General features: G+C 38.0%; 1 protein-coding gene across 1 annotated transcript in view; it reads left to right on the plus strand.

Moving 5' to 3' along the window:
- Positions 1–759: 759 nt before the first annotated feature.
- PSMD1 (proteasome 26S subunit, non-ATPase 1) overlaps positions 760–27,127 on the plus strand; it is a 115,568-nt gene continuing 89,200 nt past the window's right edge. Inside the window, exons 1-13 of the mRNA XM_054477588.2 lie at positions 760–951; positions 5,162–5,205; positions 6,136–6,209; positions 6,394–6,563; positions 10,800–11,005; positions 13,901–14,044; positions 16,074–16,300; positions 19,404–19,464; positions 20,930–21,058; positions 22,544–22,632; positions 23,414–23,492; positions 24,018–24,191; positions 26,727–26,838. Coding sequence (XP_054333563.1) covers positions 936–951; positions 5,162–5,205; positions 6,136–6,209; positions 6,394–6,563; positions 10,800–11,005; positions 13,901–14,044; positions 16,074–16,300; positions 19,404–19,464; positions 20,930–21,058; positions 22,544–22,632; positions 23,414–23,492; positions 24,018–24,191; positions 26,727–26,838 — 1,525 coding nt within the window. The 5' untranslated portion in view covers positions 760–935. The remainder of the gene's footprint in view (positions 952–5,161; positions 5,206–6,135; positions 6,210–6,393; positions 6,564–10,799; positions 11,006–13,900; positions 14,045–16,073; positions 16,301–19,403; positions 19,465–20,929; positions 21,059–22,543; positions 22,633–23,413; positions 23,493–24,017; positions 24,192–26,726; positions 26,839–27,127) is intronic.

Here is a 27,127-nt window from a genome sequence, read left to right on the forward strand (position 1 = left end):
TCTCAGTACTGACTCTTGAAATAAATTGACTTATCGAAGCTAGTGTAAGACTGCAAATGGCCATTGCAACTGCCATTTCAAATTTCTGAAGATGTATTAGAAACGAAGAACCCACTGCCGTCAGGAGAAAAGAGGACCTGGGCAGATAGAAGGAAAGCGTGGAAGACATTTTTTCTCCCTTGGAAAGGCTTTTTCACCATATAACTACTGCACATTTTAATATATTGACAACACTGGACATTTTTCCAAAAGTAACTAAAAACCTTCATTGTTCAACTTTATAATAAGCCAATGATTACCTGTGTATTCATTATGATAATAAAGCACTTCTATGGGGATTTTCTTTTTTTTATGATAGGTTTTGCTTTAGAAAACAATTGAAAGCCACTTTTCTGAAAAAAAACGCTGTTTGCCGCAGCCCCAATTCCCTAAGCATTATCTGGTGGGAGATGTGTTGCAGCGAGACCTCCCACCAGCAGGTGGCACTGCGCGCAATGCTCGCACCTCCCCTCAACACCCTTTCTCTCAGCAATGGCGGGTGATGGTGGGGTCCTCTCTTTGCAGGGGTGGCCATTCTAATGCCTGACCTCAGGTGCAGACCAGTGTCCCCCCCGCGCGGGACTCCTGACCTCGAGGAGGTTTAGAGAAAACAGTGGTGTTCTCCGTGTGCCCTTCCGTGAGGGCTATGGAGTAGACAGCGGCGCAGAAGACGCAGGCCAGGGGAGAATTCGCGCCGGGCGGCAGGCGGGGCGGCGGGCAGCCCCGGGGCGGGCGGGGTCCTGGCGAGAACCGAGCCGGCGGCCTGAGGAGGCGACTGACTGAGCAGCGCACCCGGGGAGCAAGGAGGCGCGGTGAACTGAGCGGGCCCTAAGCTGACAGATACACGGCGCAGCTGGAACAGCAAGCGAGCCGACGGGCGAGTGAGGGGCGCAGCCATGATCACCTCGGCCGGTGAGTGCGGCCCGGAGCCAGCGCCTGGAGGGAGGAGCCGCCGTCGCGCCGGCTTTTAGCTGAGTCAGGGCCGGTGACTGGGCGCCTCCCGGCGGAGCGCCGGCCTGGGCAGCTTCTCGCTGTCCAAGGCCCACCCCCGGGCCGGGGGCTGGGAGTCTGATCAGGTCACTGCGTGCTTCTCTAGCTTGAGGGAATCGAGCCGGGTCAACCGCCTTGGCATCCCTCCCCAACCACACCCCAGCGCCAGGACCCGAGGGGCTTCCTGGGCCTTCCCCTGACCCCAGAAGGGTTTCCCTTTTTTCTGTGCCTCCCATTCTTGGCCGTGTGAGGTGGTCCAGCCCCAGTTCTTCCCCGCAGGGGGTCGGGGTGGGATGGGCCCCTGTGCCATTGAACAGTAAGGCAAACCCCCTGACCAGGCAGCCTAACTGCTACAGAAGTGTTTCTGGACGTGGCCGAGCTCCATTCGCCTTAGAATGAAACCCGGAATTAGGTTCGAGGTGGGTCATTTCTGGGTCCGATCCAAGGGTGTTCATTCAAAACACCCAGAGAACTTTTGGGTTTGGTGAAGACCCTGAAGACGCCCTGGAGATACCTTTATACTGAGAGCCTACTTACCCTTTCGAGATTGTGCGCTCAGTCTGTTGACTGAACATTCAAGAAAGTGGATGGATCTGCGGAGCAGGTTTCATACGCGCAAACCATCGCATAGGTAGAGTCACATAGTGACATTTGCAATGGAGTAAGTTACAGAGATCAAGTTTCAATTGGAGACTTAAGCTCCCCGTTACAGGTTGACTTGCATGTAGCTGTCCAGAGCCTTGGTGCTTTTTTCCGTTGCCTGTTTACATACCCTTTTCTCATTTTCTTACTCTATGCTTGACCCACAAAAAAAGCATTTTATTGTAAACAAACTGGTGAGCAGAAGACAGTAATCTGAATGGTAAGGCGATCAAAACTTTATTTTTATGAGGATTGGTTAAGGAGATCGTTGGAGATACTGGGAGACGTAGTTACTTTCAAACATTTGAAGAGCTGTCACTTGTACCTGAAATAAGACTTTTTGTCCCCAAGGGATACAAGTGATCGCGAGATGAATTTTAGTTCAATATCAGGAAGTTTTTCCAGTCAGAGCTTTGTAAAGATCAATTAAACACTCAGTTTCTTGCCACCTATAGGCCTCATTCTATTTCAAATCCATCCATTACCAATGTTTGTTCTAACTTTGCCCAAACCACCTTCATCTCTTGTCTGGGTTACTATATCAGCCTTGAGGCTTTGTTTTCGACCATTACCCCCGTACAGCCCGTTTTTCTTGTGGAATATGCTTTTTAAAACTTTAATCACATAATACTTCTTTGCTTACAATCCACCAGTGCTTCCATTGTGTTTAGAGCAGCCATGTCCAACCCTTTGAATTCGAGGACGTTTTTTCTTACTGTGGTGGTGGATATCGTGAAAATTATGTACAAACTTTTTTTTTTTTCTTTTTTTAGCTCATTAGCTATCATTAGTGTTAGTGTATTTTATGTGTGCCCCAAGACAGTTCTTCCATTGTGGCCCAGGGGAGCCAAAAAGTTGGACACCTTTTGGGTCCAGACTCTTAACCAAGGACCCACATGATCTGATTCCCACCTTGTCTTGTAGTACTGTCTTCTTCACTCAATACATCCTAATCACACTGGCCTTTTTGTTCCTTGAATATGTCAGTTTCTCTCCTATCTCGGGGCCCTGGCACATTCTGTTCCTTTCTAGCCTTCTCTTCCTCAGATTTTCCCTTAGCTTCTCAATCTTTTGTCTCAACTCAAATGTTACCCTTCCCTGATCATTCTATTAAAACACACTTACTCTCCCTCCACCACAGCTCTGTAATTGCCTTGTTTGTTTACTTCCCTGATTACTGTCTCTCTCTCTCTGGTAGAATTTTGAGCAGGAAGCTTGTTTTCACAATTCTTAGAATACTGCTGAGAGCATGGCAGAAATTCAAAAGTATGTCTTGACTGAAGAGCTCAGTCAGCCAGTCAAAGCAATTAATCAGTCCCTTGAGTTTTTAAAGTAGAGGCTGAAAAAGCACTTGGTGACAATATAATAGACTTTAAGCCTCTTTAAGGTGGCAAAACTAATAATTTTTGAGGTCCTATCCTGAGATTCTGTGATGATCATATAGTGTATATTTATTACTGCCATTTAAGTTTATTGGATTACTTGTCAACTTCTGTTCCAAATCTTTTGTCACTTTGTTTTCTGTCCTATGGCTCATGTTGGCTTAGAATTTGTCCCAGGTGTTAAACAGGCTAGTCTCATGGTTCTGGTGTGGATTAGTCAGTTTGTTCATCCATTTATTGACCAGGCAGTTGCTAGGCACCACCATACAGTGGTGAATAAGAGGTCAACATGTTCTATTAGTTTTTTCAAGAGGTTTGACTATGCAGGGGAGTGGAGAGAGAGAGACAGGTGCTTCCAGGCGGGAGATGTGAAATTGAGTGGGTTGGTGTTTTCTTTTTTAAACATAATACAGACACATAAAGGAAAGTTGTGCTAAAAAGCTTTAAAACAATTGTCCCCCACCTCACTTTCCCTTTCCTGAACCCCAGAGGCAGTTATTCCCAACTTTTAAGCTGTGTCTTCTGGAACATACCTCCATATTTGTAAATAAATATCCAAATATTTCTGTCAATTGATGCAACAATTTTAGACCAGTATCTGCTCAGTTCCTATAATGGCATAAGAGGCTTTTAGCATCCTTAGGCCTTTCCTGTTCTCTCCCCTCTCCAGAAGAGAATTCTGTTTTGTTTTTAAGATGGGAAATACTAACGTATGTAGTGTAGAGTATTGGATTTAGTTCTGTTCCATGGCCAGAGGCTGAGTTTCCAAGCTAGGACAACCATGTAACCAGTTAGTCATAAGTGAAACCAAACCAGAGAATATAAAAATCCATCTCCCTTTTTGGTAAAAGCCACTCAAATACATTGATTGAGGATAGGTAGCAGTTTTAGTATTAAGTGTTCTGTTATTTACGATCTGTTCTACATTTAAAGCATTCTGGCCTGTCATCTTACTCCACATCACTAGTTTGCAATTTTTTCTTTTTCACTGATTGAATTTTGAAATTTATCTGTTTCCTGTGCTAACCATTCAGAATCTCTGTTCTGGACTTGTCATACCAACCTAAAGTACCAAGAGGTTCTTTATATCTGCTTTTATGCTACTTTAGTTTTGCTTGGTAAATTTTGTGTCTTTTCCTGTATGGCTTCCTAAAGACTGCTTAAGCTATTTGGCAAACCTATACTTGTCAATTAGAAATGGCTACATCTAACTAAGTTGCCTTGACACTTTTTAATCAAACCACAGTTTCAACTCAGTGTTCTGGAATGATTTTAAAACCCACATGGAAAACATCTGAGAGTGGTTTCCTTTGTGGTCTTAGTACAATAATTTCCCATATCATTTTTCCAATAATCCCTTTGACCTTTGACTATATTTCAAGGTGTGTTCTTTTGGAGAGGACAATTATTCCTTTTACTCTCCTATATTAGTGGTAATACCTTGAGGCTAAGAGAAGCCATATGGAGAACACTGTGCTTGGGTAATTGAATTCAGAATGAGTATGATTGTTCATCATTTAGTAAAACCCAGGTTACTTGTGATAGGAAAGAGGTGCCATAATATACACACCTTGAAATAATTGAAGTATTTTACCTTGTTGAGTTGATGACTATATGCTCCCATTTTTGTAAATAATCTTATAACTGTTGATTTATTTTGTATGAATAATTTTATTCTAAAATTGTATAGGAAAGTTTCCCATTTTAATCAGTAAATTAGGCCAATGGTTCTCAAACCATAGTGAGCAAAAGAATCACAGTACTGGGCCCCATCCTCATAATTTTTGATTCAGTAGGTCTGGAATGGGGCCGAGAATGTGTATTTCTAACAGGTTCCCAGGCAATGCTGTTAGTCCAGGGACCACACTGAAAACCATTGAATTAGGCAAATGATGTGATATATGTGGTGCCATGAGGGTTTGATAATGTAGTTAAGTCTTAAACTTGAGATATAAACCTTTACACTTTCAAAGAAAAATAATCATTCCCCTAGAGAATTTACGCCTCAAAAAAATTGTTTTTCAGCCATCATGTATTTTTGACCAGGTGTTAATTTCCACATTAGTGAGAATGTGTTTCATAATCATGTTACATCTTTTTTCTCATAGCTGGAATTATTTCTCTTCTGGATGAAGATGAACCACAGCTTAAGGTATGAATTGAAGAATAAGTAACTAGGCTTAGTGTGAATACCGTGAAGCCTTTTGAATTTAGTGATATCTGTAATCTTCCCTCGTTTAAAGTTGCTATCCTAGCTGGCTTGTACCCAGTTATTGTAACCTAGCCAGAGAGGACAGTATTTTGGCCACAGCAGTTGGTTTCCCTTGAGTTTAACAAAGCTAAGACAAACCTCGTTATGACATTTGAATAGCCCTCTAATTTCTTTTTTTTTTTTTCTTTTTTTAATCTTTTTCCTTTTTTGAGACAGAGTGTTACTTTATCACCCAGGCTAGAGTGCAGTGTGTGGTCATGGTTCACTGCAGCCTTGACCTCCTATACTCAAATGATGCTCCCACCTCAGCCTCCCAAGTAGCTAGGACTGTAGGCATGCACCACCACACTCATCTAATTTTTAAATTTTTTGTTGTGATGAGGTCTCACTATGTTGTCCAGGTTGATCTCAAACTCCTGCTCCTGGGCTCAAGTGATCCCCCCGCCTTGACCTCCCAAAGTACTGGGATTACGGGTCTGAGCCACCACACCTTCCCCTTCCCCCGCCCCAGTTTCATTATCAACAGAAAACACAAAAAGTTGTTGCTTCTGTTTCACATATTTAAAGTTTTTTATTTGATGGAAATTTGGAATGTCCTTCTGGTGGCTCTAGATACTTGATTCCTTTACATCTAAACCAGCAACCTGGAGTTAATTGTTTATATTCAAAGAAGAAAAATTGTTGATGATTGAAAACAGAAATGTGTAAACTCAAGAAAAAATGTAAGTTGGTAAATTTTTATATTTGTCATAGAGTAAAAGTTTGAGTAAATATTACTGAGGATTTGATCATTGATTTGCTGGAAAGAATTTTTTAAGGAAGTGTAATGATAAGTCTATCTCAAAATAGGATTTTGGTTATCTTTTACAGGAATTTGCACTACACAAATTGAATGCAGTTGTTAATGACTTCTGGGCAGAAATTTCCGAGTCTGTAGACAAAATGTAAGAAATTATTTTTATAAATCAGAATAAGGTGGATCAAATTTAATTGTGAGTGTGGGTCTTGTGGCTTATTGATTCATTTAGAAATTTGCTGTTAACTGAATTGTGGCTTGAATATTTAGATTTGGGATTTTTAGGGAAAACCACAGTTTGAACTAGACCTGTACTTCCTAATTTCTTTCAGAGAGGTTTTATACGAAGATGAAGGTTTCCGGAGTCGGCAGTTTGCAGCCTTAGTGGCATCTAAAGTATTTTATCACCTGGGGGCTTTTGAGGAGTCTCTGAATTATGCTCTTGGAGCAGGGGACCTCTTCAATGTCAATGATAACTCTGAATATGTGGAAACTATTATAGGTAATTATCATCTATCTGGTAAGGCTTTATCTTGTCGGCTTCTTTCTTGCTGTAGTGCACATAGAAGCTTTTTTCCTGAATTTGATGTTGCCAAATTTCATTTTAATTGGAAGTTCATAATCTTTCTGTAATAATTTTATGCAGGCTGAGTTTTTAGATCTGCCCTTCAACTGAGTGCTGGTTCTCAGTGGTTATGATGATCACCAGTCCAGTGAGCATACTGTTAGAGGAAAAGATTAAATCAGATTACTATAAGTAACAAGTGGTACCAGTTTATGTAGTTTTTTCAAATACAAGAAACCATTATTTAGTATCTACATTGTGCTAGGCACCGTGCTAGTCACTCTGCATACCATGGTTTATTCCACAACTACCCCATGAGGAAGGAGCTAGCCATTTTACAGATGAGACAACTTGGGTTTTGAGATGATAAAGACATGGTTATTAAATAGAAGGATAAAATTTAAAACCTGGTTTTACTCACTCCAAAACCCATACTGTTTCTATTTGTAACCGTTGTTTTCTTACTTGTTTCCTTATTTTTGAAGGAAGGGGATAACACACAGGCAAGGCTTTGAATTCTCTGACACATATTTCAACCAGAGTTGTAAATTCAACTAGTTACGTAAGATTTTATACAAAGATTTTATAGCGTAAAAAAATGCTTGAAAACTCTTGATGTAGTAAATTAAAGAAGGGACTGCATACCCTTCAGACGTGTGTTTATCAAACTTTGGATTCATAGTACAGAGAGCTCAAGGGCATGTTCTGTCAGGAGTGTACAGTGTAGATATTTCACATTGCTGATTAGTAGAAGGTCTGTATTATTCACTTGAACACTTACAAGGAGGAAGTTGGTATTCTCTTTTAGAAATTGGGAAGTGCTGCACAAGGGGGTTGATAGAGGTACCGTCAACTGTCCTTGGGATTCTGTGTTCATGTTTTTAAAGTTTTTGCTATGATGATATGAAAATTTTGCAAGTTACTTTATTGCTATTGGAGGCTCATTGAATTGAGCTGTCATCTGTGAATCCAGTGGGAAGAACTGATGGCTTAAAAGGATGGACCGTATTATTTGAAACTAGACTACTTTCTTCACTTAAAGCTAGAAGCAGGGGGTGAAATACCTTACTTATCTCTTTTATATGATAGTTTTTTTTTGAAAACAGGGCAGGATCTCACTGTGTTGACCAGGGTGGTCTCAAACTCCTGGCCTCAAGCAGTTCTCCTGCTTTGGCCTCCCAAAGTGTTGGAATTAACAGGCGTGAGCCACCACAGCCAGCCTTTTTTTTTCTTTTTTTTTTCTTTAATGAAAGTTTATAGTTTTTTTACAACAGTGATCTACAAATGCTTAAAATGCCACCATTGTACAAATTGTGCTTTTAAACTGGACTGTTGGTATGAAGTGCTATGGCCTGGTAGATGCCTTCTCTGTCTCTAAACACTGTATCATTTTACCTTTGGAAGGTGAGTTTTGATCAGTAGACCAGTTCTGTTTGCATTTATTTATTTAAAAGTGGGGTTCACCCTTCCTCTAGTTTTGTAGGGCACATTTTTTAAGATGTCAGTGAGATTCATGAGGGGGTATACAAAATAGAATTTGGAAAAGGCTTCCTAGCGTCTTAATGAATATCGTAAACAGTACCTCCAGAAAATCCAGGACTCATAAATCTGCAAGTTATGACAAGGCTTTAGCAGGAAATGAGGCTGAGTTTTAGTTATAACATAAACCTGGGATATATTTATGACATATATGCAAACCTGGTGAATGAGAACATGAATATCATTTGAAACCTGGGACATATATTTTTCCCCTTCAGTTATATAATCTAAGGAAAATTCCCCAAATGTTCTAATTTTGAGGTTCCTCTCTGATGGGGTAAGGGTAATGTTTCCTCACTTAACTACAGTTGGTTCAAAAAGCTCACATTAGGGCCTGGTGGACATTTTCAACAACTGGAATTTTTAAGGTCTATTTTGCATTATAACATCCATTGTGTTTTTTTGTTTGTTTGTTTGTTTTTTGGCAGTTTTTCTCTGTTGCCCAGGCTGGAGTGCGATGGCACAATCTTGGCTCGCGGCAACCTCCACCTCCCTGGTTCAAGTGATTCTCGTGCCTCAGCCTCCCAAGTAGCTGGGATGACAGGTGCACACTACCACACCTGGCTAATTTTTGTATTGTAGAAATGGGGTTTTGCCATGTTGGCCAGGCTAGTCTTGAACTCCTGGCCTCAAGTGATCCACTTGCCTCGGCTTCCCAAGATTTTGGGATTACAGATGTGAGCCACTGACCCAACCCACTATGTTCTTATTAACTGTACCTGAACCTTCATGGTTCCACCTGAATCTTGAATGTAGTATATTCCAATTTATAAAAGTCCTCTGCTTCCTTCAAAATATAGACCCATTTAACCCGGGTCGTCTAGTAGGCCAACAGTCATTTATGCTAGTTAAAATTATTTTTATTTCTTGGGGCTATGGTTTATAACTAATAAATCTTGCCCTCATCTTCTTACTTATCTTTGAAAGGGAAAGAAGCCAATGAATTATGGAGAGGATAATTAATGTATATGTCATTCCTCTTGGGTGACTGGGTTTTTTTGTTGTTGTTTTTCTGGTTTTTTGCTTTTTGTTTTGAGACTGAGTCTCGCTGTGTTGCCCAGGCTGGAGTGCAGTAGCGCGATCTCGGCTCACTGGACGCTCCACCTCCCAGGTTCATGCCATTCTCCTGCCTTAGCCTCCCGAGTAGCTGGGACTACATGTGCCCGCCACCATACCCGGCTAATTTTTTTTTTTTGTATTTTTAGTAGAGACGGGGTTTCACCGTGTTAGCCAGGATGGTCTCGATCTCCTGACCTCGTGATCCACCTGCCTCAGCCTCCCAAAGTGCTGGGATTACAGGCGTGAGCCACCGCGCCTGGCCAGGGTGACTGTTTTATCTTCCTTCTGAAGGTGGAAGGCTTAGGGAAATGTCCTTCTTTTGGTTGTACTTAGAAAGTTTAAGGTATGATTGCAAAGAAATATAACTAAATCGCAAACAAATGTTTCTTATCAGGTGTGCTATTGATATCCTTCAGTATGTCACACCCTCCCCTCCATGCACCCAAATCATTGTGAAATATGGAAGCTAAATTGGGCACCAACACTTTTGCATGAATTTTCAGACACTTTCTTGGGAGAAATAGGTTCCACCTACCTCACATTGAAACAATAAATAGAGTCAGGAATCACATAATGACAGACTACGTAGACAACAGATGTCCCATAAGAGTACAACACCATATTTTTACTGTACCTTTTCTGTGTTTAGACACAAATACTATTGCCTATAGTATTCAATACGGTAATATGCTATACAGGTTTGCAGCCTAGAAGCACTAGGCCATACCATATAGCCTAGGTATGTAGTAGGTTATATAACATCTAGGTTTGTGTAAGTTCACTCCATGGTGTTTGCACAATGATGAAATCACCTAAAGATGTGTTTTCCAGAATGTATTACTGTCATTAAGTGACACAGGACTATTTTTCAAAGAATCTGCTACAGTTGCTGGAAAAGTTTTTGGAAATCTTTGGAACTGCCTTTTAAACTTGTGGCACATTTCAAGTCATTTCCCCATTACCCTACAGAGACAATTTAGACATAGTTCTTACTCTCAGGTTGCTAATAGCTTCATTAATGCAAAGAAGTCTGATATACTACTATGTGATAATTGCTATAATAGGCCTTTTAAAATATCTTCAGCAATGGCAAATGTTTGTTTTTTGAAAGTGAAGCAGCAGCTGTTTGTAGCCAATTCTTTTGAATAAGCAGCTTAATCGGGTAGAGTAATAGAATTTTGATCAAAATGGAGTAACAAGATAGAAACTTTAAAAATAAATTAAATAAGAGACAGGATCCCATTGTGTTGCTCAGGCTGGCCTTGAACTCCTGGGCTCATATGATCCTCCTGCCTCAGCCTCCCAAGTAGCTGGGACTGTGGGTGAGCACTACCACACCTGGCAGATATTAATGTTTTGAATAATGTCAACTGGATTGGAATTAGTGTGTAGTTCTCCAGTGTAAATATTATGGGAGAACAGTATTAATTCAAATGTATACGTTCTAGCATTTCAAAATTTGCTTATTGCTTTATAGTCATCCCATAAGTATATATGATTATAAATATAGGCATTGCCCTTTCTGATAGTTTAGCCCAATTTACAAGATAATCAGTTATTTTATTTCCTCAACAGCAAAATGCATTGATCACTACACCAAACAATGTGTGGAAAATGCAGATTTGCCTGAAGGAGAAAAAAAACCAATTGACCAGAGATTGGAAGGCATTGTAAATAAAATGTTCCAGCGATGTCTAGATGATCACAAGTATAAACAGGCTATTGGCATTGCTCTGGAGACACGAAGACTGGACGTCTTTGAAAAGACCATACTGGAGTCGGTAGGTAGATTATGTTATTTTAGAAATTGTTGTTGATAGGGAATCAGCAAAGCAAGTTATTCAAACTGAAACTTTCATAGGCAGTGAAAAGAAAATCTAGTTTAGAAATAATAGGTGATCTTTTGCCAAATATTTTATTTTCATATTTATGTATGAACCTTGGTTGTGTTTTGTGTTCATGGAATATCTGCTTTTATCTTACCACATAATCCTTTGAAGTCTTGCATGGGGAAGTTGTATTAATTACTCTGCCCTTTTTAAGAAGACAATAAACTACTATTTTAATGCATTTATTAGGGTTAAAACTACTCAGCTAGATTCCCGGTTTGCGGTGTTTGCAATAATTAAGACAATTTAAGTCACCAACCGAAGTGGTCAGAAAGGTAAAAGCTGAGTAAAATGGACATTGATCTGCAGGCTCACTTTGTCTCACCAGCTATTTCTTTCCATGAGCTAGCTCTCTGTACACTAGCCATTTTGGTATCTTCTCATCTAGATGAACCCTGCCTCGTTTCCCCTTCCAAAAATATTTTTTACATTTCTTTTTTCTTTCTTTTTTTTTGAGATGGAGTCTCGCTCTGTCAACCAGGCTGGAGTGTGGTGGCGCAATCTTGGCTCACTGCAACCTCTGCCTCCGGGGTTCAAGCAATCCTCCCATCTCAGCTTCCTGAATAGCTGGGATTACAGGCGTGTGCTACCACACCCAGCTAATTTTTGCATTTTTAGTAGAGATGGGGTTTCACCATGTTGACCAGGCTGGTCTCAAACTCCTGACCTCAAGTGATCCACCCGTCTCAGCCGCCCAAAGTGCTGGGATTATAGGCGTGAACCACCACACCTGGCCTCCATTCCTTTCTTTGCCTGCTTTATTTCTGCTCACAATTCAGAACTTAGCTCAACTATCCCTTGTTTGCAGAACTTTGATCCCAATACCCATGCCTTCCTCAGCCCCTAAGCAAAGACTAGGTCCAGTTCTGTTGTTAATCTTGTGGAGCCCTATACATTTTTTCATGGTGTTTATCCCTTGATAATTGTATTAGTAGATAGTTAATAGCTATCTTTCCCACTAGATCGTAAGCTATATCGGGACAGGTATTTGTGCCTTTTTCACCACTGTATCCCCAAAACCTAACACAGTGTTTAGCATTGATAATACGATTTGTTTAAATGAGTGAATGAATGAATGGCCTAATGTGATATAATGGCCCTTGTTTCCCTCTCAATTTCATTTTTGTGCAATTTTAGCCCATCCTTGTCTTCATGTGTATAAGATTACATTTTTGGCTTTCATTTATTCAACAAATATTTTTTGAGTGCTTACTGTTTGCCAGATACTGTTCTAGGCATTGGAGATGTGCATTGTCCCCACTCATCCATGGTTTTGCTCTCTGTGGTTTCAGTTACCTGCAGTCAACTACAGACTGAAAATATTAAATAGAAAATTCCAGAAATAAACAATTCATGTCTTAAATTGTGCACCATTCTGACTAGCACAATGAAATCTCTCACCATCTCTTTCCATCCCGCATGGGATGTGAATCATCCTAGTAGATCTATGCTGTATACACTGCCTATTAGTCACTTTAGGGACCACCTTGCTTATCAGATTGACTGTCGCAATATCCCAGTGCTTGTGTTCAGATAACCCTTATTCTACTCAGTAATGGCCTCAAAGCACAAAAATAGTGATGTTGGCAATTCAGATATGCTAAAGAGAAGCCTTAAACTGCTTCCTTTAATTGAAAAAGTGAAAATTGCCAACTTAATAAGGAAAGAAAAAAAATTGTATGCTGAGGCTGCGCTAAGATGTACATAAGAATGAATCTTCCATCCATAAAATTGTGAAGAAGAAAACAGAAATTTGTGCATAATTTATATAGAGTTTGGTACTGTTTGTGGTTTCAGACATCTGCTGGGGATGCTGGAACATAGTCGTCTCAGATAAAGGAGCACCTACTGTAGTAGCAAACAAGACCAACAAAGTTCCTGCCCAAAGCAAACACTTCATTGGGGAATCTAGAAGGGGAACAAGCAGTCAAACAAATAAATATGTAAAGTAAAAGAATGACAAATTTAAAAAAAATAATAAAGCAGAGTAACAAATGCATCTTTCTTTGTATCCCAGTGCACATATACATATAGATGTAATTTAAGCTTTATGAAACCAATACCTACCCTTACTACTTGTGATATAACTCTGTTATTTTTAAATTGTATTTTTAATTTTTTTAATTTGCTAGTCACACTTCATTAAATTGATTTTATTACGCAGTGGAAAGTCACAACTCACTTTTTGAGAAACACTCCTGTAGCTTTCAGTGTGCTAATTTATGTTGAAGGCCTTTTACAGGGTGAAGTCTCAAATATTGGGGATACTTTTGAGAATCACCAAGTAAACACATAGAGCCTGGATCAAAGTTTTCTCGTAGGGAGAGCACCAGGCAGATGTGACAGCACTCAATGCTTGAGTCACTCAGAGCTGTGTTGTGTTTCCTGGCCAGCAAGTGAGTGTAGGCAGTAAGTCATGAGGGAGTCTAGTAGCAAGGTAAGAAGCAGAAAGACTTCAGCAGACACATTTGGAAAACATAGCTACTTAGTGTATGGACAGTTGTATATCTTTTATAATAATTAACAGCATCTCATGTAATGGTGATTCTGAGTACCACTAAATATTGTTTTTAATCCATTTTTTATGATGATTTGGAAATATGTAATTCTTCTTTTAAGATTTTCATCTAAAATGGTTTAAAATTCTTAAGTTTGTATTGCTTAAGAGGTTTAAATAATTGGCTGCCTAGATTGACTAAAGAAGCAAGATTAAAATAATTCAATTTCTAAATAAACATAATGCTGCAATAACCAGATAACATTATATCTTTAAATTATCTCTTTCAGAATGATGTCCCAGGAATGTTAGCTTATAGCCTTAAGCTCTGCATGTCTTTAATGCAGAATAAACAATTTCGGAATAAAGTACTAAGAGTTCTAGTTAAAATCTACATGAATTTGGAGAAACCTGATTTCATCAATGTTTGTCAGGTAATGACATTACATTATGTTTCATTACATTGCTCCACGCTGTACTGTGCTATGTTATACCACTTCACATTTTATTACTTTATATTACTATAATGGCTTTATACATGTATCTCAGCTAATCTTCACAGCAGCCCTGTGAAAATAAGGTATGTGCTTTATATTCCTTTTTATTAATAAGAAACTAAATTTCACAACACTAAAAAGCTATTTTGTTGTAACACATTCTTTCTATGTATTCTTTTTTCATTTTGAAAATAATCCAATAATTTAAGGAAATTTTTAGAAATAACGAAGGTTTTTTAAAAAGCTAGAAGAAAAGATTAAAACAGTACCTATGCTATACTATGTCATTCTAAAGAGAATTCAAAGTGTATAAATTATATACGGTTTCATTACCCGTACACACCAAAACATTTGGGTATCTTTTCTTTATCTCTTTCTATATATAAATTTGCTTGCACATAAAAAAAAAATACAGATGGTACAGAAAATATAGAAAATGAAAAGTAAGGCTTCTCTTTTCCATCATTTGGGCTTTTTCCCAAAGGTAAGACATAGATGTTTTTCCCTACTTATTCGCACATGTGGATCTACTGCATTCTTTTAATGACTATATTGTATTTTATTGACTGGAGGTGTGCATGGGTTTACTTTTTAACAATTGCCATGTTGTATACATTTTCTGTATTCTGCTCAGGGCATAGCATTTTATTGCACATTTTGTTGTTTCTTCATTATAATGTGCTCCTGTGTGTTTTAATCCTCTAGACTTTAAAAATTTAGATTAAAACACTGTTTTTTACAATCCCTTTTAAAGCAAGTTTGAAACAAAATACTAGAAGAAAAAATATCCATGTTTAAATCACCCAAAGTCAACTTACTATTCTAACTTGATTTTTTACATCACCCAAAGTCAATTTAGTATTTAATAGTGTATTTCCTTTCAGTTTTCTCTACATAGGTTTTCGGAGTTTTGTTGTTTCTAAATATTTTTCATAGTTTTTTTTAAAACTCACATGAAAAATAGCAGTTCCCTGCCCTCTTCCTGTCTGTATTTCAGTTTTATTCCTTAGAGGCAATTTTATTTCTTTCAGCTGTTGTATTCCTTATCTTTTTATTATTTTTAAAAAACTTTATTGTTCATTTTTAAAATAATATCTTTTTGAGCAGATAATATGTTCATGTGATTTAAAATTCAAAAAGAATTATGGGGTATACAATGAAGTCTTCCATTACTTGGCTCCAGCTACCGAGTTCTTTTCTCTGTGGATAAACAGTGTTAATTGTATACAGTCTTTAACATTTTTCCGTGTTCTAACTCTTCATAGGGTCCTCTTACTTGATTGTTGTAATCATTCAGTGTATGTACTTTGCCTTACTTAATCATTCCCCTATTGTTGACCACTTATTTTGTTTCTGTTATTTCATGTTCTTAATTTATAATAACTTTGATTAATGTGTTTATTTTGAAGTTGAGTTACTTGCTGCCTAAGGGAACAAGAAAATTTAAATTGAGTTTTTAAAAGAAAAATTCTAACTTTGTTGGATAATTTTGTTAAAACAATGGCAGATCATAAGAGTAGTAAGAGAAATGCTTCAAAATGGTAATTTTAATGTCTCTTATCCTGGCCCAACACAGCACAATGTATGTTAAATGAATGAGTAACTTCCATAACATATGGTAGGGCAGAAAATAACAAATTAAGGAGCACTTAGGTATAAGTTATGGATAAGATTTAAAGAAGCCAAGATTCATTCAACAACCAATGTTGAATACTGCTGATTACCAGGCACAGCATTAAGAGTTATAAATATAATTTGTATGAATTTTTTTATGGAAGACAGATGCCATCTTTAGAAAAATTTCATCTAGTGCTGGGTTTAGAAATAGAGTGCTAGACTGGATAGTCTGCCCTAGTTTGCCTGTGCTTATATTTTAAGGTTTTCTATAATGTTGATTTTGTCTCCTTAAGTACCTTGTAGATGAAGTTTTTAATTATTAAATAATTGTTCTTTATCTCCATTTCAGTGCTTAATTTTCTTAGATGATCCTCAGGCTGTGAGTGATATCTTAGAGAAACTGGTAAAGGAAGACAACCTCCTGATGGCATATCAGATTTGTTTTGATTTGTATGAAAGTGCTAGCCAGCAGTTTTTGTCATCTGTAATCCAGAATCTTCGAACTGTTGGCACCCCTATTGCTTCTGTGCCTGGATCCACTAATACGGGTACTGTTCCAGGATCAGAGAAAGACAGGTATAAGTACCTTTTTCTGCATCAAAACTAATTGAATAATCTTTATTTCATTTTGGGGACAGGTAGAATATTTATAGGAAGCATATTCTAAGAATAAATAAATTTTGCCACTAGTTTTCATAGATTGTAAAGTCTTATTAGGCTATTGCTCTGTTTTGTACTGTGCTGGGCGTAGTAAGGAAAACCGAAGAAATTGACCCTTCTGGAAAGAAATAGAAGTGATTATCTTGTAAGGAGGGCCTACCAGACAACATGTGTACTATTTAATCAAGTAAATTTAAAAAAACAGGTGGGGATAGGTCGGGGCTACCTTTTAGATATTTGGGTTAGATATATCTGGGTTAGATATTTAGAAAGTAAGGAACATTCTCAGCTTTTTTGCTTTTATTAGAACTAAATACACAAATTTCTATAGTATTAGAAATTTGCATTCTGTACAAATTGATATGGTATTAAAATTTTATTTTTCTGTATTTTACACGTTTAGATCACTTACTAAAAACATTTGTGTGTCTTAGTTGTGCCTGTTTATGCTGGCAGCCCCCTAGCCCGCTCTTTCACTGGATATCTGTGTCTGAGAAATGTGGGACTCTCTCTTTCACTTAAGTACTCAGAGGCCATTGTAGGGTTATTAATTGGCCTAATTTCAATATTGTTGTGTCTCAGGGAATAGGGAGTCCCAAGGAGAAGGAGAGAGATGGGGGAATGACTGGTGTGTGGAGCAGTCAGAACACACACATTTATTGATTGAGTTTGCTGTTTTATATGGGTGGGGTTCATGGTGTCCCAAAACAACTACAATGGTAACATCAAAGATCACTGATGACAGATTACCATAACAGATATAATGATCATTAAAAAGTTTTAAATATTGCAAGGATAACTAAAATGTAACACAAGGACTAAGTGATCACATACTATTGGAAATGTGGCTCCAATAGACTTCCTTGAAGGGCAGTAAAACAAAGGTATGCCTATATTTTTCTTTATATCGTTACCTCTTTCCTTATTACTAAAACTATGCTAAGTCTTGCAATCAGGTATTGTAAGACCTACAATTTTGATTCTTTTTTCTTTTTCAAGATTCTTTGGGCTATTGTAGATTTTTTGCATTATGTAAGTCTGTGGGTGTTCTGACTGGGATTGTATTGAATATCTTCAGTTTGGGGCACATTGAAATCCTGATAATATTGAATCTTGTAATCCAGGAATATGGTAATCTTTTTCATTTACTTAGGTTTTTAATTTTTTTTCTCAGTAGCGTTTTGTAGATTCAATGCAGAGGTTTTACACATCTTTTCTTAATTTTCTTATATCCCTAAGTATAATTTTTTTTTTTGATGCTGTTGTGAAGTGGTATTTTTAAATTTCTATTTTTTTTGTTGGTAGTATATAGAAATATAATTGATTTTTATATACTAACATTGAATCCTATGACCTTGATAAAATCATTTATAGCTTTATAAATGATTTTTTTAAGTAAATTTTTTAAAGTAGATCCTTTTACAGAATTTTCTTTATTGGTGTCTTGGTCATCTGCAGTTAGAGACCATTTTACTCCTTCTTTTGTAATCTTTATACCTTTTCTCTCTCTTTTTTTTTTTTCTATATTGGCTAGGATTCCCAATACTTATAGAAGTGATAAGAGACAGCATCTTTAATTTTTTCTCAATCTTAGGGGGATAGAAGTTATTTATTTATTTTCGAGACAGAGTCTCAGTCTTGTCACCTAGTCTGTAGTACAGTGGCATGATCTCAGCTCACTGCATCCTCCACCTCCTGGGTTCAAGCAGTTCTCCTGCCTCAGCCTCCTGAGTAGCTGGGACTACAGGCGCAGGTCACCATGCCCGGCTAATTTTTATATTGTTAGTAGAGACAGAGTTTCACCATATTGGCCACGCTGGTCTCGAACTCCTGACCTCAGGTGATCCACTTGCCTCAGCCTCCCAAACTCCTGGGATTACAGATGTGAGACACCACACCCAGCCTATTTATTTATTTTTGATTTAACAAGTTTTCTTTCTTCTCGCCTTCTCCTTTTCTTAAGGCTTATGTGTGGTGGTTACAAGTTCCTTCTGAGTTAACCTTCATTTCTGAAATTATTATTTTTTCTCTTTTATTTCTGATTTTCTCTAGTTCTATCATGTTAATTTCTGAGTTTTTGTAATTCTAATATGTAATAGCCTTGTATGTTTTATGTAATTTTCCTAATTTCTCTTGTTTTGAAATAACTTTTTTCTAATATTTTATGAGATTTTACTTTGATGCTTTTCTGTAGCTTATTTTTACTGAAATTAGTTTTTCTAAACTTTTCCAAAGGAGGCTTGTTTAGGATAGTTTTTCCAATTTTACTGCCCTCTAGTATTTCCTCCTCTGTTGCATTTATGGAGTACTATACAAAATAATGGCTTCTGTTTTGGGATCTCCTGACTCTGTTTCCTTTCTCCATTGCCCAGGCTAGGGTGCAGTGGTGCAATCATAGCTCACTGCAACCTCGAACTCCTAGGCTTAAGCAGTCTTCCCACTTCAGCCTCCAGAGTAGCTGGGACTACAGGCACGCACCACTATACCTGGTTCACTATTTAAATTTTTTGTGGAGACAAGGGTCTCATTTTATTGCCCAGGCTTATTGGTACCTTCTTTGTCTTTGTCCCTGCCTTTTTAATTTGGATTCTCTGCCCAGCACTTTTTCCTCACTATGGTGCTTTGACCTACAAGGGAGTGTTGGCTGATGAGATTTAAGAGTAGTTCGGGTCCCAGCCCCTTCTTTTCAAGCCCGTTTTGTAGCTGGTGGTGATTTTGCTTTACCTGACTGTGTTTTGTGAATGAAGGAGATATTTTGTCACCTGTTCTTGTTGTATTTGTTGTCCATGGTTTTGCTAACCTAGTTGTTTTGTGTGTTTTTATTATTTGGAGGAAATTTAATAACTGGATTGCCTCCATCTTAGAGATGTGTAGAATTTTTTATTTCTTAATGGTAATACTTAAGTAAACATTATTTTCTTGCAAAATATTCAATTTGGACATGGTTCAGATCTGTGGTATAAACAAATTGTACTTCTCTTCAGAAAAAATTATTGATTGTTGGTTCTTTTCATTTCAGTGACTCGATGGAAACAGAAGAAAAGACAGGCAGTGCATTTGTAGGAAAGACACCAGAAGCCGTGAGTGTGCTTTTTTTTTTTTTCCTTTGAGACAGGGTCTTGATCTGTCACCCAGGCTAGAATGCAGTGGCGCAGTCTCGGCTCACTACAACCTCTGCCTCCCAGGCTCAAGCTATCCTCCCACCTTAGCCTCCCAAGTAAGTAGCTGGGATTGCAGGCATGCACCACCACGCCTGGCTAAGTTTTGTATGTTTTGTAGAGACAGGGTTCACTGTGTTGCACAGGCTGGTCATGAACTCCTGAGCTCAAGCAGTCCGTTTGCCTTGGCCTCCCAGAGTGCTGGGATTACAGGCATGAGCCACCGAGCTGAGCCACCATGCCCAGCGAGTGTGCTTTTTGAAGTTGAGATTGTTACTTAATAAATATTTCCACAGGATATTGTAAATTCTTTCAAGTATATATTCTATACATGCTTTTATTAAAGTATACTGTTAAGTTTGATACCAAAGTCATTTTATAAAAATGAGTTTTCTGTAAAGATTAAAGTTTTAAAAATTGATCCAAAGAAAACATTTAGAAGAAATCAAATCCTTAGATCCTTACTTCAGGCAGAAGTTATTTCTGTCTGAAATAACTTCAAATTACCTGTCACAGGGTGAAAAAAAGGTATGGTCTCTAGCAAATGGCAACATATATGGGAGGGAGGTTAATTGTTTTTGTCGTTTTTAATGTTTGTGGCATATTGGAAGAGTAGGGTAAATATTACAACAGTGGTCTGTTGGACTTTTGGTTCCTGATGCTCAGGTGTGTAAACTTCAGCTGTTCTTCACCTGGTTGGAAAGTTGTGTTGGTGGCATGGTAGTTCATAAGATCAAGGCTGGGCACTGTGGTTCGTGCATGTAATCCCAGCACCTTGGGAGGCCAAGGTGGGTGGATCACCTGAGGTCAGGAGTTCGAAACTAGCCTGGCCAACATGGCAAAACCCCGTCTCTACTAAAAATACAAAAATTAGCTGAGCATGGTGGCGTGCACCTTTAATCCCAGGTACTCGGGAGAATTGCTTGAGCTTGGGAAGTGGAGGTTGCAGTGAGCCAAGATTGCGCCACTGCACCCCAGCTGGGGCAACAGAGAGAAACTCTGCCTCAAAAAAAAAAAAAATCATATATATATGTTGATTAAAGGTATTTTCAATTTTCTCAGTTTCAAGTAGGAAGTTTCTCAATTAAAATATAAATTGACTCATTTAATAAAAAGTAATTTTTCTGCGTGTTATCAGTAATTATTCTTTCCCAGTTTTTTAAAAATATTTAAATATTTTATATCAAAAGCTAGCTGGGGATGAATTGTATTCTTCCATCAAGCTAGTATCATATCTCAGTAGCATCTAATAAAGAAAGAAATAAGTTATCCTTTCTCTTAAAATGGACTGAATTTCACTGGTTTAGGACTGATGAAATAAAATTGGGTTACTGGATTATAGTAATACTGTTTAGGAGTTTTCATTTTTTTTTGTTTGTTTTGGCAGAGTCCAGAGCCTAAGGACCAGACTTTGAAAATGATTAAAATTTTAAGTGGTGAAATGGCTATTGAGTTACATCTGCAGTTCTTAATACGAAACAATAATACAGACCTCATGATTCTAAAAAACACAAAGGTAAGAAATTCATCAATAATAGAGGGTTTTTAAAAATATTTAGTTCTTTGTTGAATATAAGTAATTATATTATTCTTGTTGGATACTTTCTTTATTTCCAATTAAGGAAAAAGTATTTAAGTTTTGAAAAAATAGCAATCAATGATCCTCTTGGAGTTGTTGGAAAGGAAGAAAATGAGCAATGATTGAGCTCCTGTTTTTATGCTTATCTCTTATTGGGGAGCTTAGTTAACTCATTTTTCATTTTTAATGTATACATGGAACAGTTAGACAAATAGCACAATCAGAATATTAAGATAGGCTCTTGAGCCGCTTGCTTCAGCCTGCTCCAACTCTGGAGTGTACTTTCATTTCAATAAATCTGTGCTTTTCTTTTATTACAAAAAAAAAGAATACTAATATAGGTTGTTTTTGTGTCTGTATTTCCCACTGAACTATGATCTCCTTGAGAGCAGCGATTCTTACCTTGTTGCAATGTTTGTTGAAATATTGGTCTTAACAGTTATTAATACTGATTTTAATTTTTTAGCAAGTAATATATTTGATTCAAAATATATAAAAAGATATATAACATGAAAAATCTTCCTTCTCTCTCTTATTTATCCAATACCCCTTCGCAAAGTCATTTTTTATAGCTATATATTATTGAATGATTAAACAGTTGTTTGATTAAAGCATGTGTAATAATGCTCTTTGAAACTTTTAATATAATTTTTGCAAATGGCAAAAAATATACAGAATCATATAGTCTCCATTCATGACAATTTAAAGCTAGTCTTTGTAATATAGTCTCATTAAAATAAACAAAATTTGACCAGGCACAATGGCTTACACCTGTAATCCCAGCACTCTGGGAGGCCGAGGCAGGCGGATCACCTGAGGTCAGGAGTTCAAGACCAGCTTGGCCAACATGGTGAAACCCCGTCTCTACTTAAAATACAAAAATTAGCCGGGCATGGTGGTACATGACTGTAATCCCAGCTACTCGCGAGACTGAGGCAGGAGAATCGCTTGAACCCGGGAGGTGGAGGCTGCAGTGAGCTGAGATCGTACCACTGCACTCCAGCCTGGGCAACCAAGCAACACTCTGTTTCAAAAACTAAAAATAAACAAAATTATTTGGTAACTGTCAGAGGTGCAGCACTGCTCCTCAGGTTATCTCAACACCTTGGAGACCTTGGGCAAGATGGAGAAAAGAAAAAGCAAGTTTAATTAAACCAAAGAATAGAAAATCTGCTGTCTAAATTCCCCACCTAAAATCTGTCGTTGAGCTCTGTTAAAACTGCAAATAAAACTTTGACTTGCTTGTTTGTATAAACTAGCTATTTAGTCTTTATAAAAGAAATACCCAAAGTCCATATTTTAAATCTGAGTTCAGTTTGTTCATGCTTTTACCACAAAATAGGACCTCTGACTGTGTGTGTGAGGGTGTGCATATATGAATACTTTGCCAGTGATGAAACAATTCTGTATTTGTTGTTGCAGGATGCAGTACGGAATTCTGTATGTCATACAGCAACCGTTATAGCAAACTCTTTTATGCACTGTGGGACAACCAGTGACCAGTTTCTTAGGTAAACATGCTTGTTGATTTCCACTTTGGTTCAAAATCTTTTTTTTTTTTTTTTTTTTTTGAGGCAGTCTAACTCTGTGGCCCAGGCCGGAGGGCAGTGACGCGATCTCAGCTCACTGCAACTTCCATCTCCTGGGTTGAAGCGATTCTCCTGCCTCAGCCTCCCAAGTAGCTGGGATTACAGGCACATGCCACTATGCCTGGCTAATTTTTGTGTTTTTAGTAGAGACAGGCTTTTGCCATGTTGGCCAGGCTGGTCTTGAACTCCTGACTTCAGGTGATCCGCCAACCTCGGCCTCCCAAAGTGCTGGGATTACAGACGTGAGCCACTGCGCCCGGCCTAAAATCCTTTTTAACAGACACTGTGTTAACATTGTTGTAGAGATGTTGAGGACTTTCCTTGTTAACCAGTCCTTAATTCTAAATTATATTTTTGCTATTTTATGTATTTTTTGTTGTGTATTTCTACTTGTTTTAAGGTAAAATTAATTCCTTTTATTACTTGGCTTGATTATAGGCTCTTGAAGGAAATATATTAAGCTCTAAAGTTTTATATAATTTTGTTTTTATTTATAGTAGAATTATGTATCGTGCATTTTAAAAATCCTTAAAACACTAAGAACAACTTAAGAGTTAAAATAGAATCAGTAGTAACTTGAGATCCACAAAGTAATTTGGAAGGGTTCAAGGTAAAATTTTAATGCTTTTAACCTTAGTGTTAAAAAGCTTTAAGGAATTCATTTGTTTTAACACTAATTAAAATACATCATCTTTTTTTACAGAGATAACTTGGAGTGGTTAGCCAGAGCCACTAACTGGGCAAAGTTTACTGCTACAGCCAGTTTGGGTGTAATTCATAAGGTAATATGTATTGGTCAGTGTATATAGGCATCGGAAAAGAAGTAATTTTTCTGGGGTTAAGAAAAAATAACAGTTTATTATAATTCATTAACAAGTACACTTTGTTAAGTCAGATAAGTCATTTTGTAGAGAAGGCTAAAGTAAATAAGATACTAAAGTATTTATATGTGTGTTTGTTTTTAATGAAAAGTGGAAATTTGTTTCTATAAAGACTGTATAAGCCATTGAAAGGATAAATTGAAATGTTATTTGCATAGTCTGAGATGGATTTGGGCAAATGTTATAAAACAAAGGGAAAAAATTGAAGCATTTGTGATTTTTTTTTTTTCTAACCAAAGTGTAACTGGGTGTCTTAAAGGCTTGTCCTCTTGTTTGAGTGATACAGTTATATGAGAGAGAGCCCCACTACCTCCTTCTCTCTTTGCAAGTGAACATTCTGGGGAAAAGGCAGTAATCATAGAAAACATTGTCTTTTTTCTTCTTACTTTCTCATTTTGACATCTTTGTCATGACTTACCTTTATAGGGTCATGAAAAAGAAGCTTTACAGTTAATGGCAACATACCTTCCCAAGGATACTTCTCCAGGATCAGCCTATCAGGAAGGTGGAGGTCTCTATGCGCTAGGTCTTATTCATGCCAATCATGGTGGTGATATAATTGACTATCTGCTTAATCAGCTTAAGAACGCCAGCAATGATGTAAGTATTAAAATGGAAAACTAAATTTCTGAAACTCAAGAATCCAGGATAACGTATTTGCCACATTATTTTAGTGACTGGAGATTTTGTAGAATTTGAGAATACCCAAAACAACTGTTATCTTGGATTTTTTTTTTTAAAGTAATTTCATTTCCTTCTTGATAAGCTAAAATTGTGTTTCTCACTCCTTTAAACCCTGCGTGTATTTGTAAAACATGTTATATTCCCACACTTTCATCTTAAAATGTTACAACTACAAGTGACCTTAGTTATCATCTAGTCTAGGCCCTAACATTTTACTGGAAATTAAGGCCTAAAGAAGTTACAGTCTCTCAGAAGTTAGAATCCTTGCTTGTTTTGATCTTTGATAATTGTTTAAAATGTAAGGCTTTTGGAAAAGCTTGCTAAGTAGCCCTGTTCTTATTTTACGGAACCTTAAAATGTAATTTTAGACTAACTTCTATATTGGAGTGAGGGCCATCAGGAGAGTAGTTAGGTGAGCCAGAAAACCTTGCCCTCATGCATAAGTGAAAAGATTGAAGCCAGGGCTGGGCGCGGTGGCTCACACCTGTAATTCCAGCACTTTGGAAGGCTGAGGCGGGTGGATCACCTGAAGTGAGGAGTTCAAGACCAGCCTGGCCAACATGATGAAATCCGATCTCTACTAAAAATACAAAAAATTAGCCGGGCATGGTGGTGGGCACCTGTAATCCCAGCTATTCGGGAGGCTGAGGCAGGAGAATCACTTGAACCCGGGAGGCGGAGGTTGCAGTGAACCAAGATCGTGCCACTGCACTCCAGCCTGGGCGACAAAACAGAAACTCCGTCTAAAAAAAAAAAAAAAGATTGAAGCCAATAGGATGATCTGTCTCAATGAATAAGCCCCTTAGCCACAAATCATGTGTGCAGGTACTCACATTTTTACCTTATTTCCCCTTGTCTCAGGTAAAAACTTTCTTATCAGATAGGGTTTATGGTTACAAAAAAAAAAAAAAAAAAAAACAGCAATAGACAGCATTAAAAACCATTAAAAAGTTAAACTAACTTGAATAAGAAGTTTTTTGGAAATAGCTTATATAATTAATAGAAAGGCTGATGAACTAGTTCTCACAAAGGTTAAAGAACCAGAGCAACACCACAGATGCTAGATAACAGGAACTAATGAAATAGCCTTTTCAGGACCCTGCCTTCAGGATGAATGAACTTGAAACATTTTTGGCCATTGGGTTATTTCCACTTAAAGATGAAAATTCCAAAGAAGGAGCATTGTATTGCTCTGGCTTGGGTCACACTTTGGCTAGGGGAAGGTGGGAGATTCTTAAATGACAGCCCCACCAAGACTCTAACCATTGGGGAGGAGTATTACCAAAGGAATGTTGGGATGCTGTCACCAATAGAAGGATGCTGTGCATTCAGAAATGACAGATGACCACTAAAGTTTCCTCTTTCAAATGTGTATATTTCAGAGGTACTCTGACCTCATTTTCAACCACTTTCTTCACAACCATGTTCCATTAGATACCTTTTTCTCCTCTGTCTTTAGCCTCTCACTCTGTACTGCCTCCTTTCCCTCAACCCATGAACATACTCAGGTCTCATCTATCCTCAACAAAATTCTTTTCTTGACATCTCCCTCTTAGTTGTTCAGTCTTTTTCCTCCCCTTCTCATGTAAACCTACTGAAAGAGAGTTGTCCTCTCTGCCCACTTTGTTTTCTCACGTTCATTTCGCAACTCACTATTTTTAATTTATTATCATTATTTTTTGAGACAGTTTCTTGCTGTGTTACCCAGGCTGGAGTGCAGTGGCACTCCAGAGTAGCTGGGACCACCTCAGCCTCCCAAGTAGCTGGGATCACAGGCATGCACCACCACGCCCAGCTAATTTATGTTTATTTTTTTGTACAGACCGAGTCTCCCTGTGTTGCCCAGGCTGGTCTCAAACTTCTGGGCTCAAGTGATCTTCCCACCTCAGCCTACTAAAGTGCTGGGATTACAAGCATGAGCCACCAATCCAGCCTCAGCTCACTATTTTTTGGCATCAGCAAATATCATTCTATTAAAAATGAAATTGCTGGGCTGAACACAGTGGCTCACACCTGTAATCCCAGAACTTTGGGAGGCCAAGGCGGGTGGATCACCTGAGGTCAGGAGTTCCAGACGAGCCTGGCCAACATGGTGAAACCCCATCTCTACTAAAAACACAAAAATTACGCGGGTGTGGTGGCAGCCACCTGTAATCCCAGCTACTCGAGAGACTAAGGCAGGAGAATCACTTGAACCCAGGAGGCGGAGTTTGCGGTGAGCCCAGATTGCACCACTGCACTCCAGCCTGGGCAACAAGAGCGAAACTACGTCTCAAACAAAAACTGAAATTGCTGAGTTTATCACTGACTTTTTGATTATCACATCCTTTGATCATTCTTACTGAGCCAACCTCTGCATATTTAATGTGAAACTATATTTTGAAATTAGAATAAAAACTTGTATGTTAAGTACAGTGTACCAAATCAATGGAATCTATGTTTTTTCCTCAGATCGTTAGACACGGTGGCAGTCTGGGCCTTGGTTTGGCAGCCATGGGAACTGCACGTCAAGATGTTTATGATTTGCTAAAAACAAACCTTTATCAGGATGATGCAGTGACAGGTAAGCATTTCTTTCTAAAGCTAACAAGCTTAAGTATTAATTAACGTAAATGTAATTACGTTAGTTTCTACCTATATTTTGTAGCCTTTTAAAATTCTGATGGATTTCTCTACTTGAAGAGGAAGTGAATTTTGCTCCATTTGTCAGTTATCTTTTAAAACAAGTTTTGTGATATATAGGCTTTCTAAAATGGTATATCCTGTGTGTCCACTTGCATAACTGACTTTTGCAAATAGGAATTTATTAGAGTGATCTACTTACTCCATACTGCTTGGCGATAATGTAGAAA

This window comes from Pongo pygmaeus, chromosome 11, assembly GCF_028885625.2.
Source record: "Pongo pygmaeus isolate AG05252 chromosome 11, NHGRI_mPonPyg2-v2.0_pri, whole genome shotgun sequence".
Taxonomy (NCBI): Eukaryota; Metazoa; Chordata; class Mammalia; order Primates; family Hominidae; genus Pongo; species Pongo pygmaeus.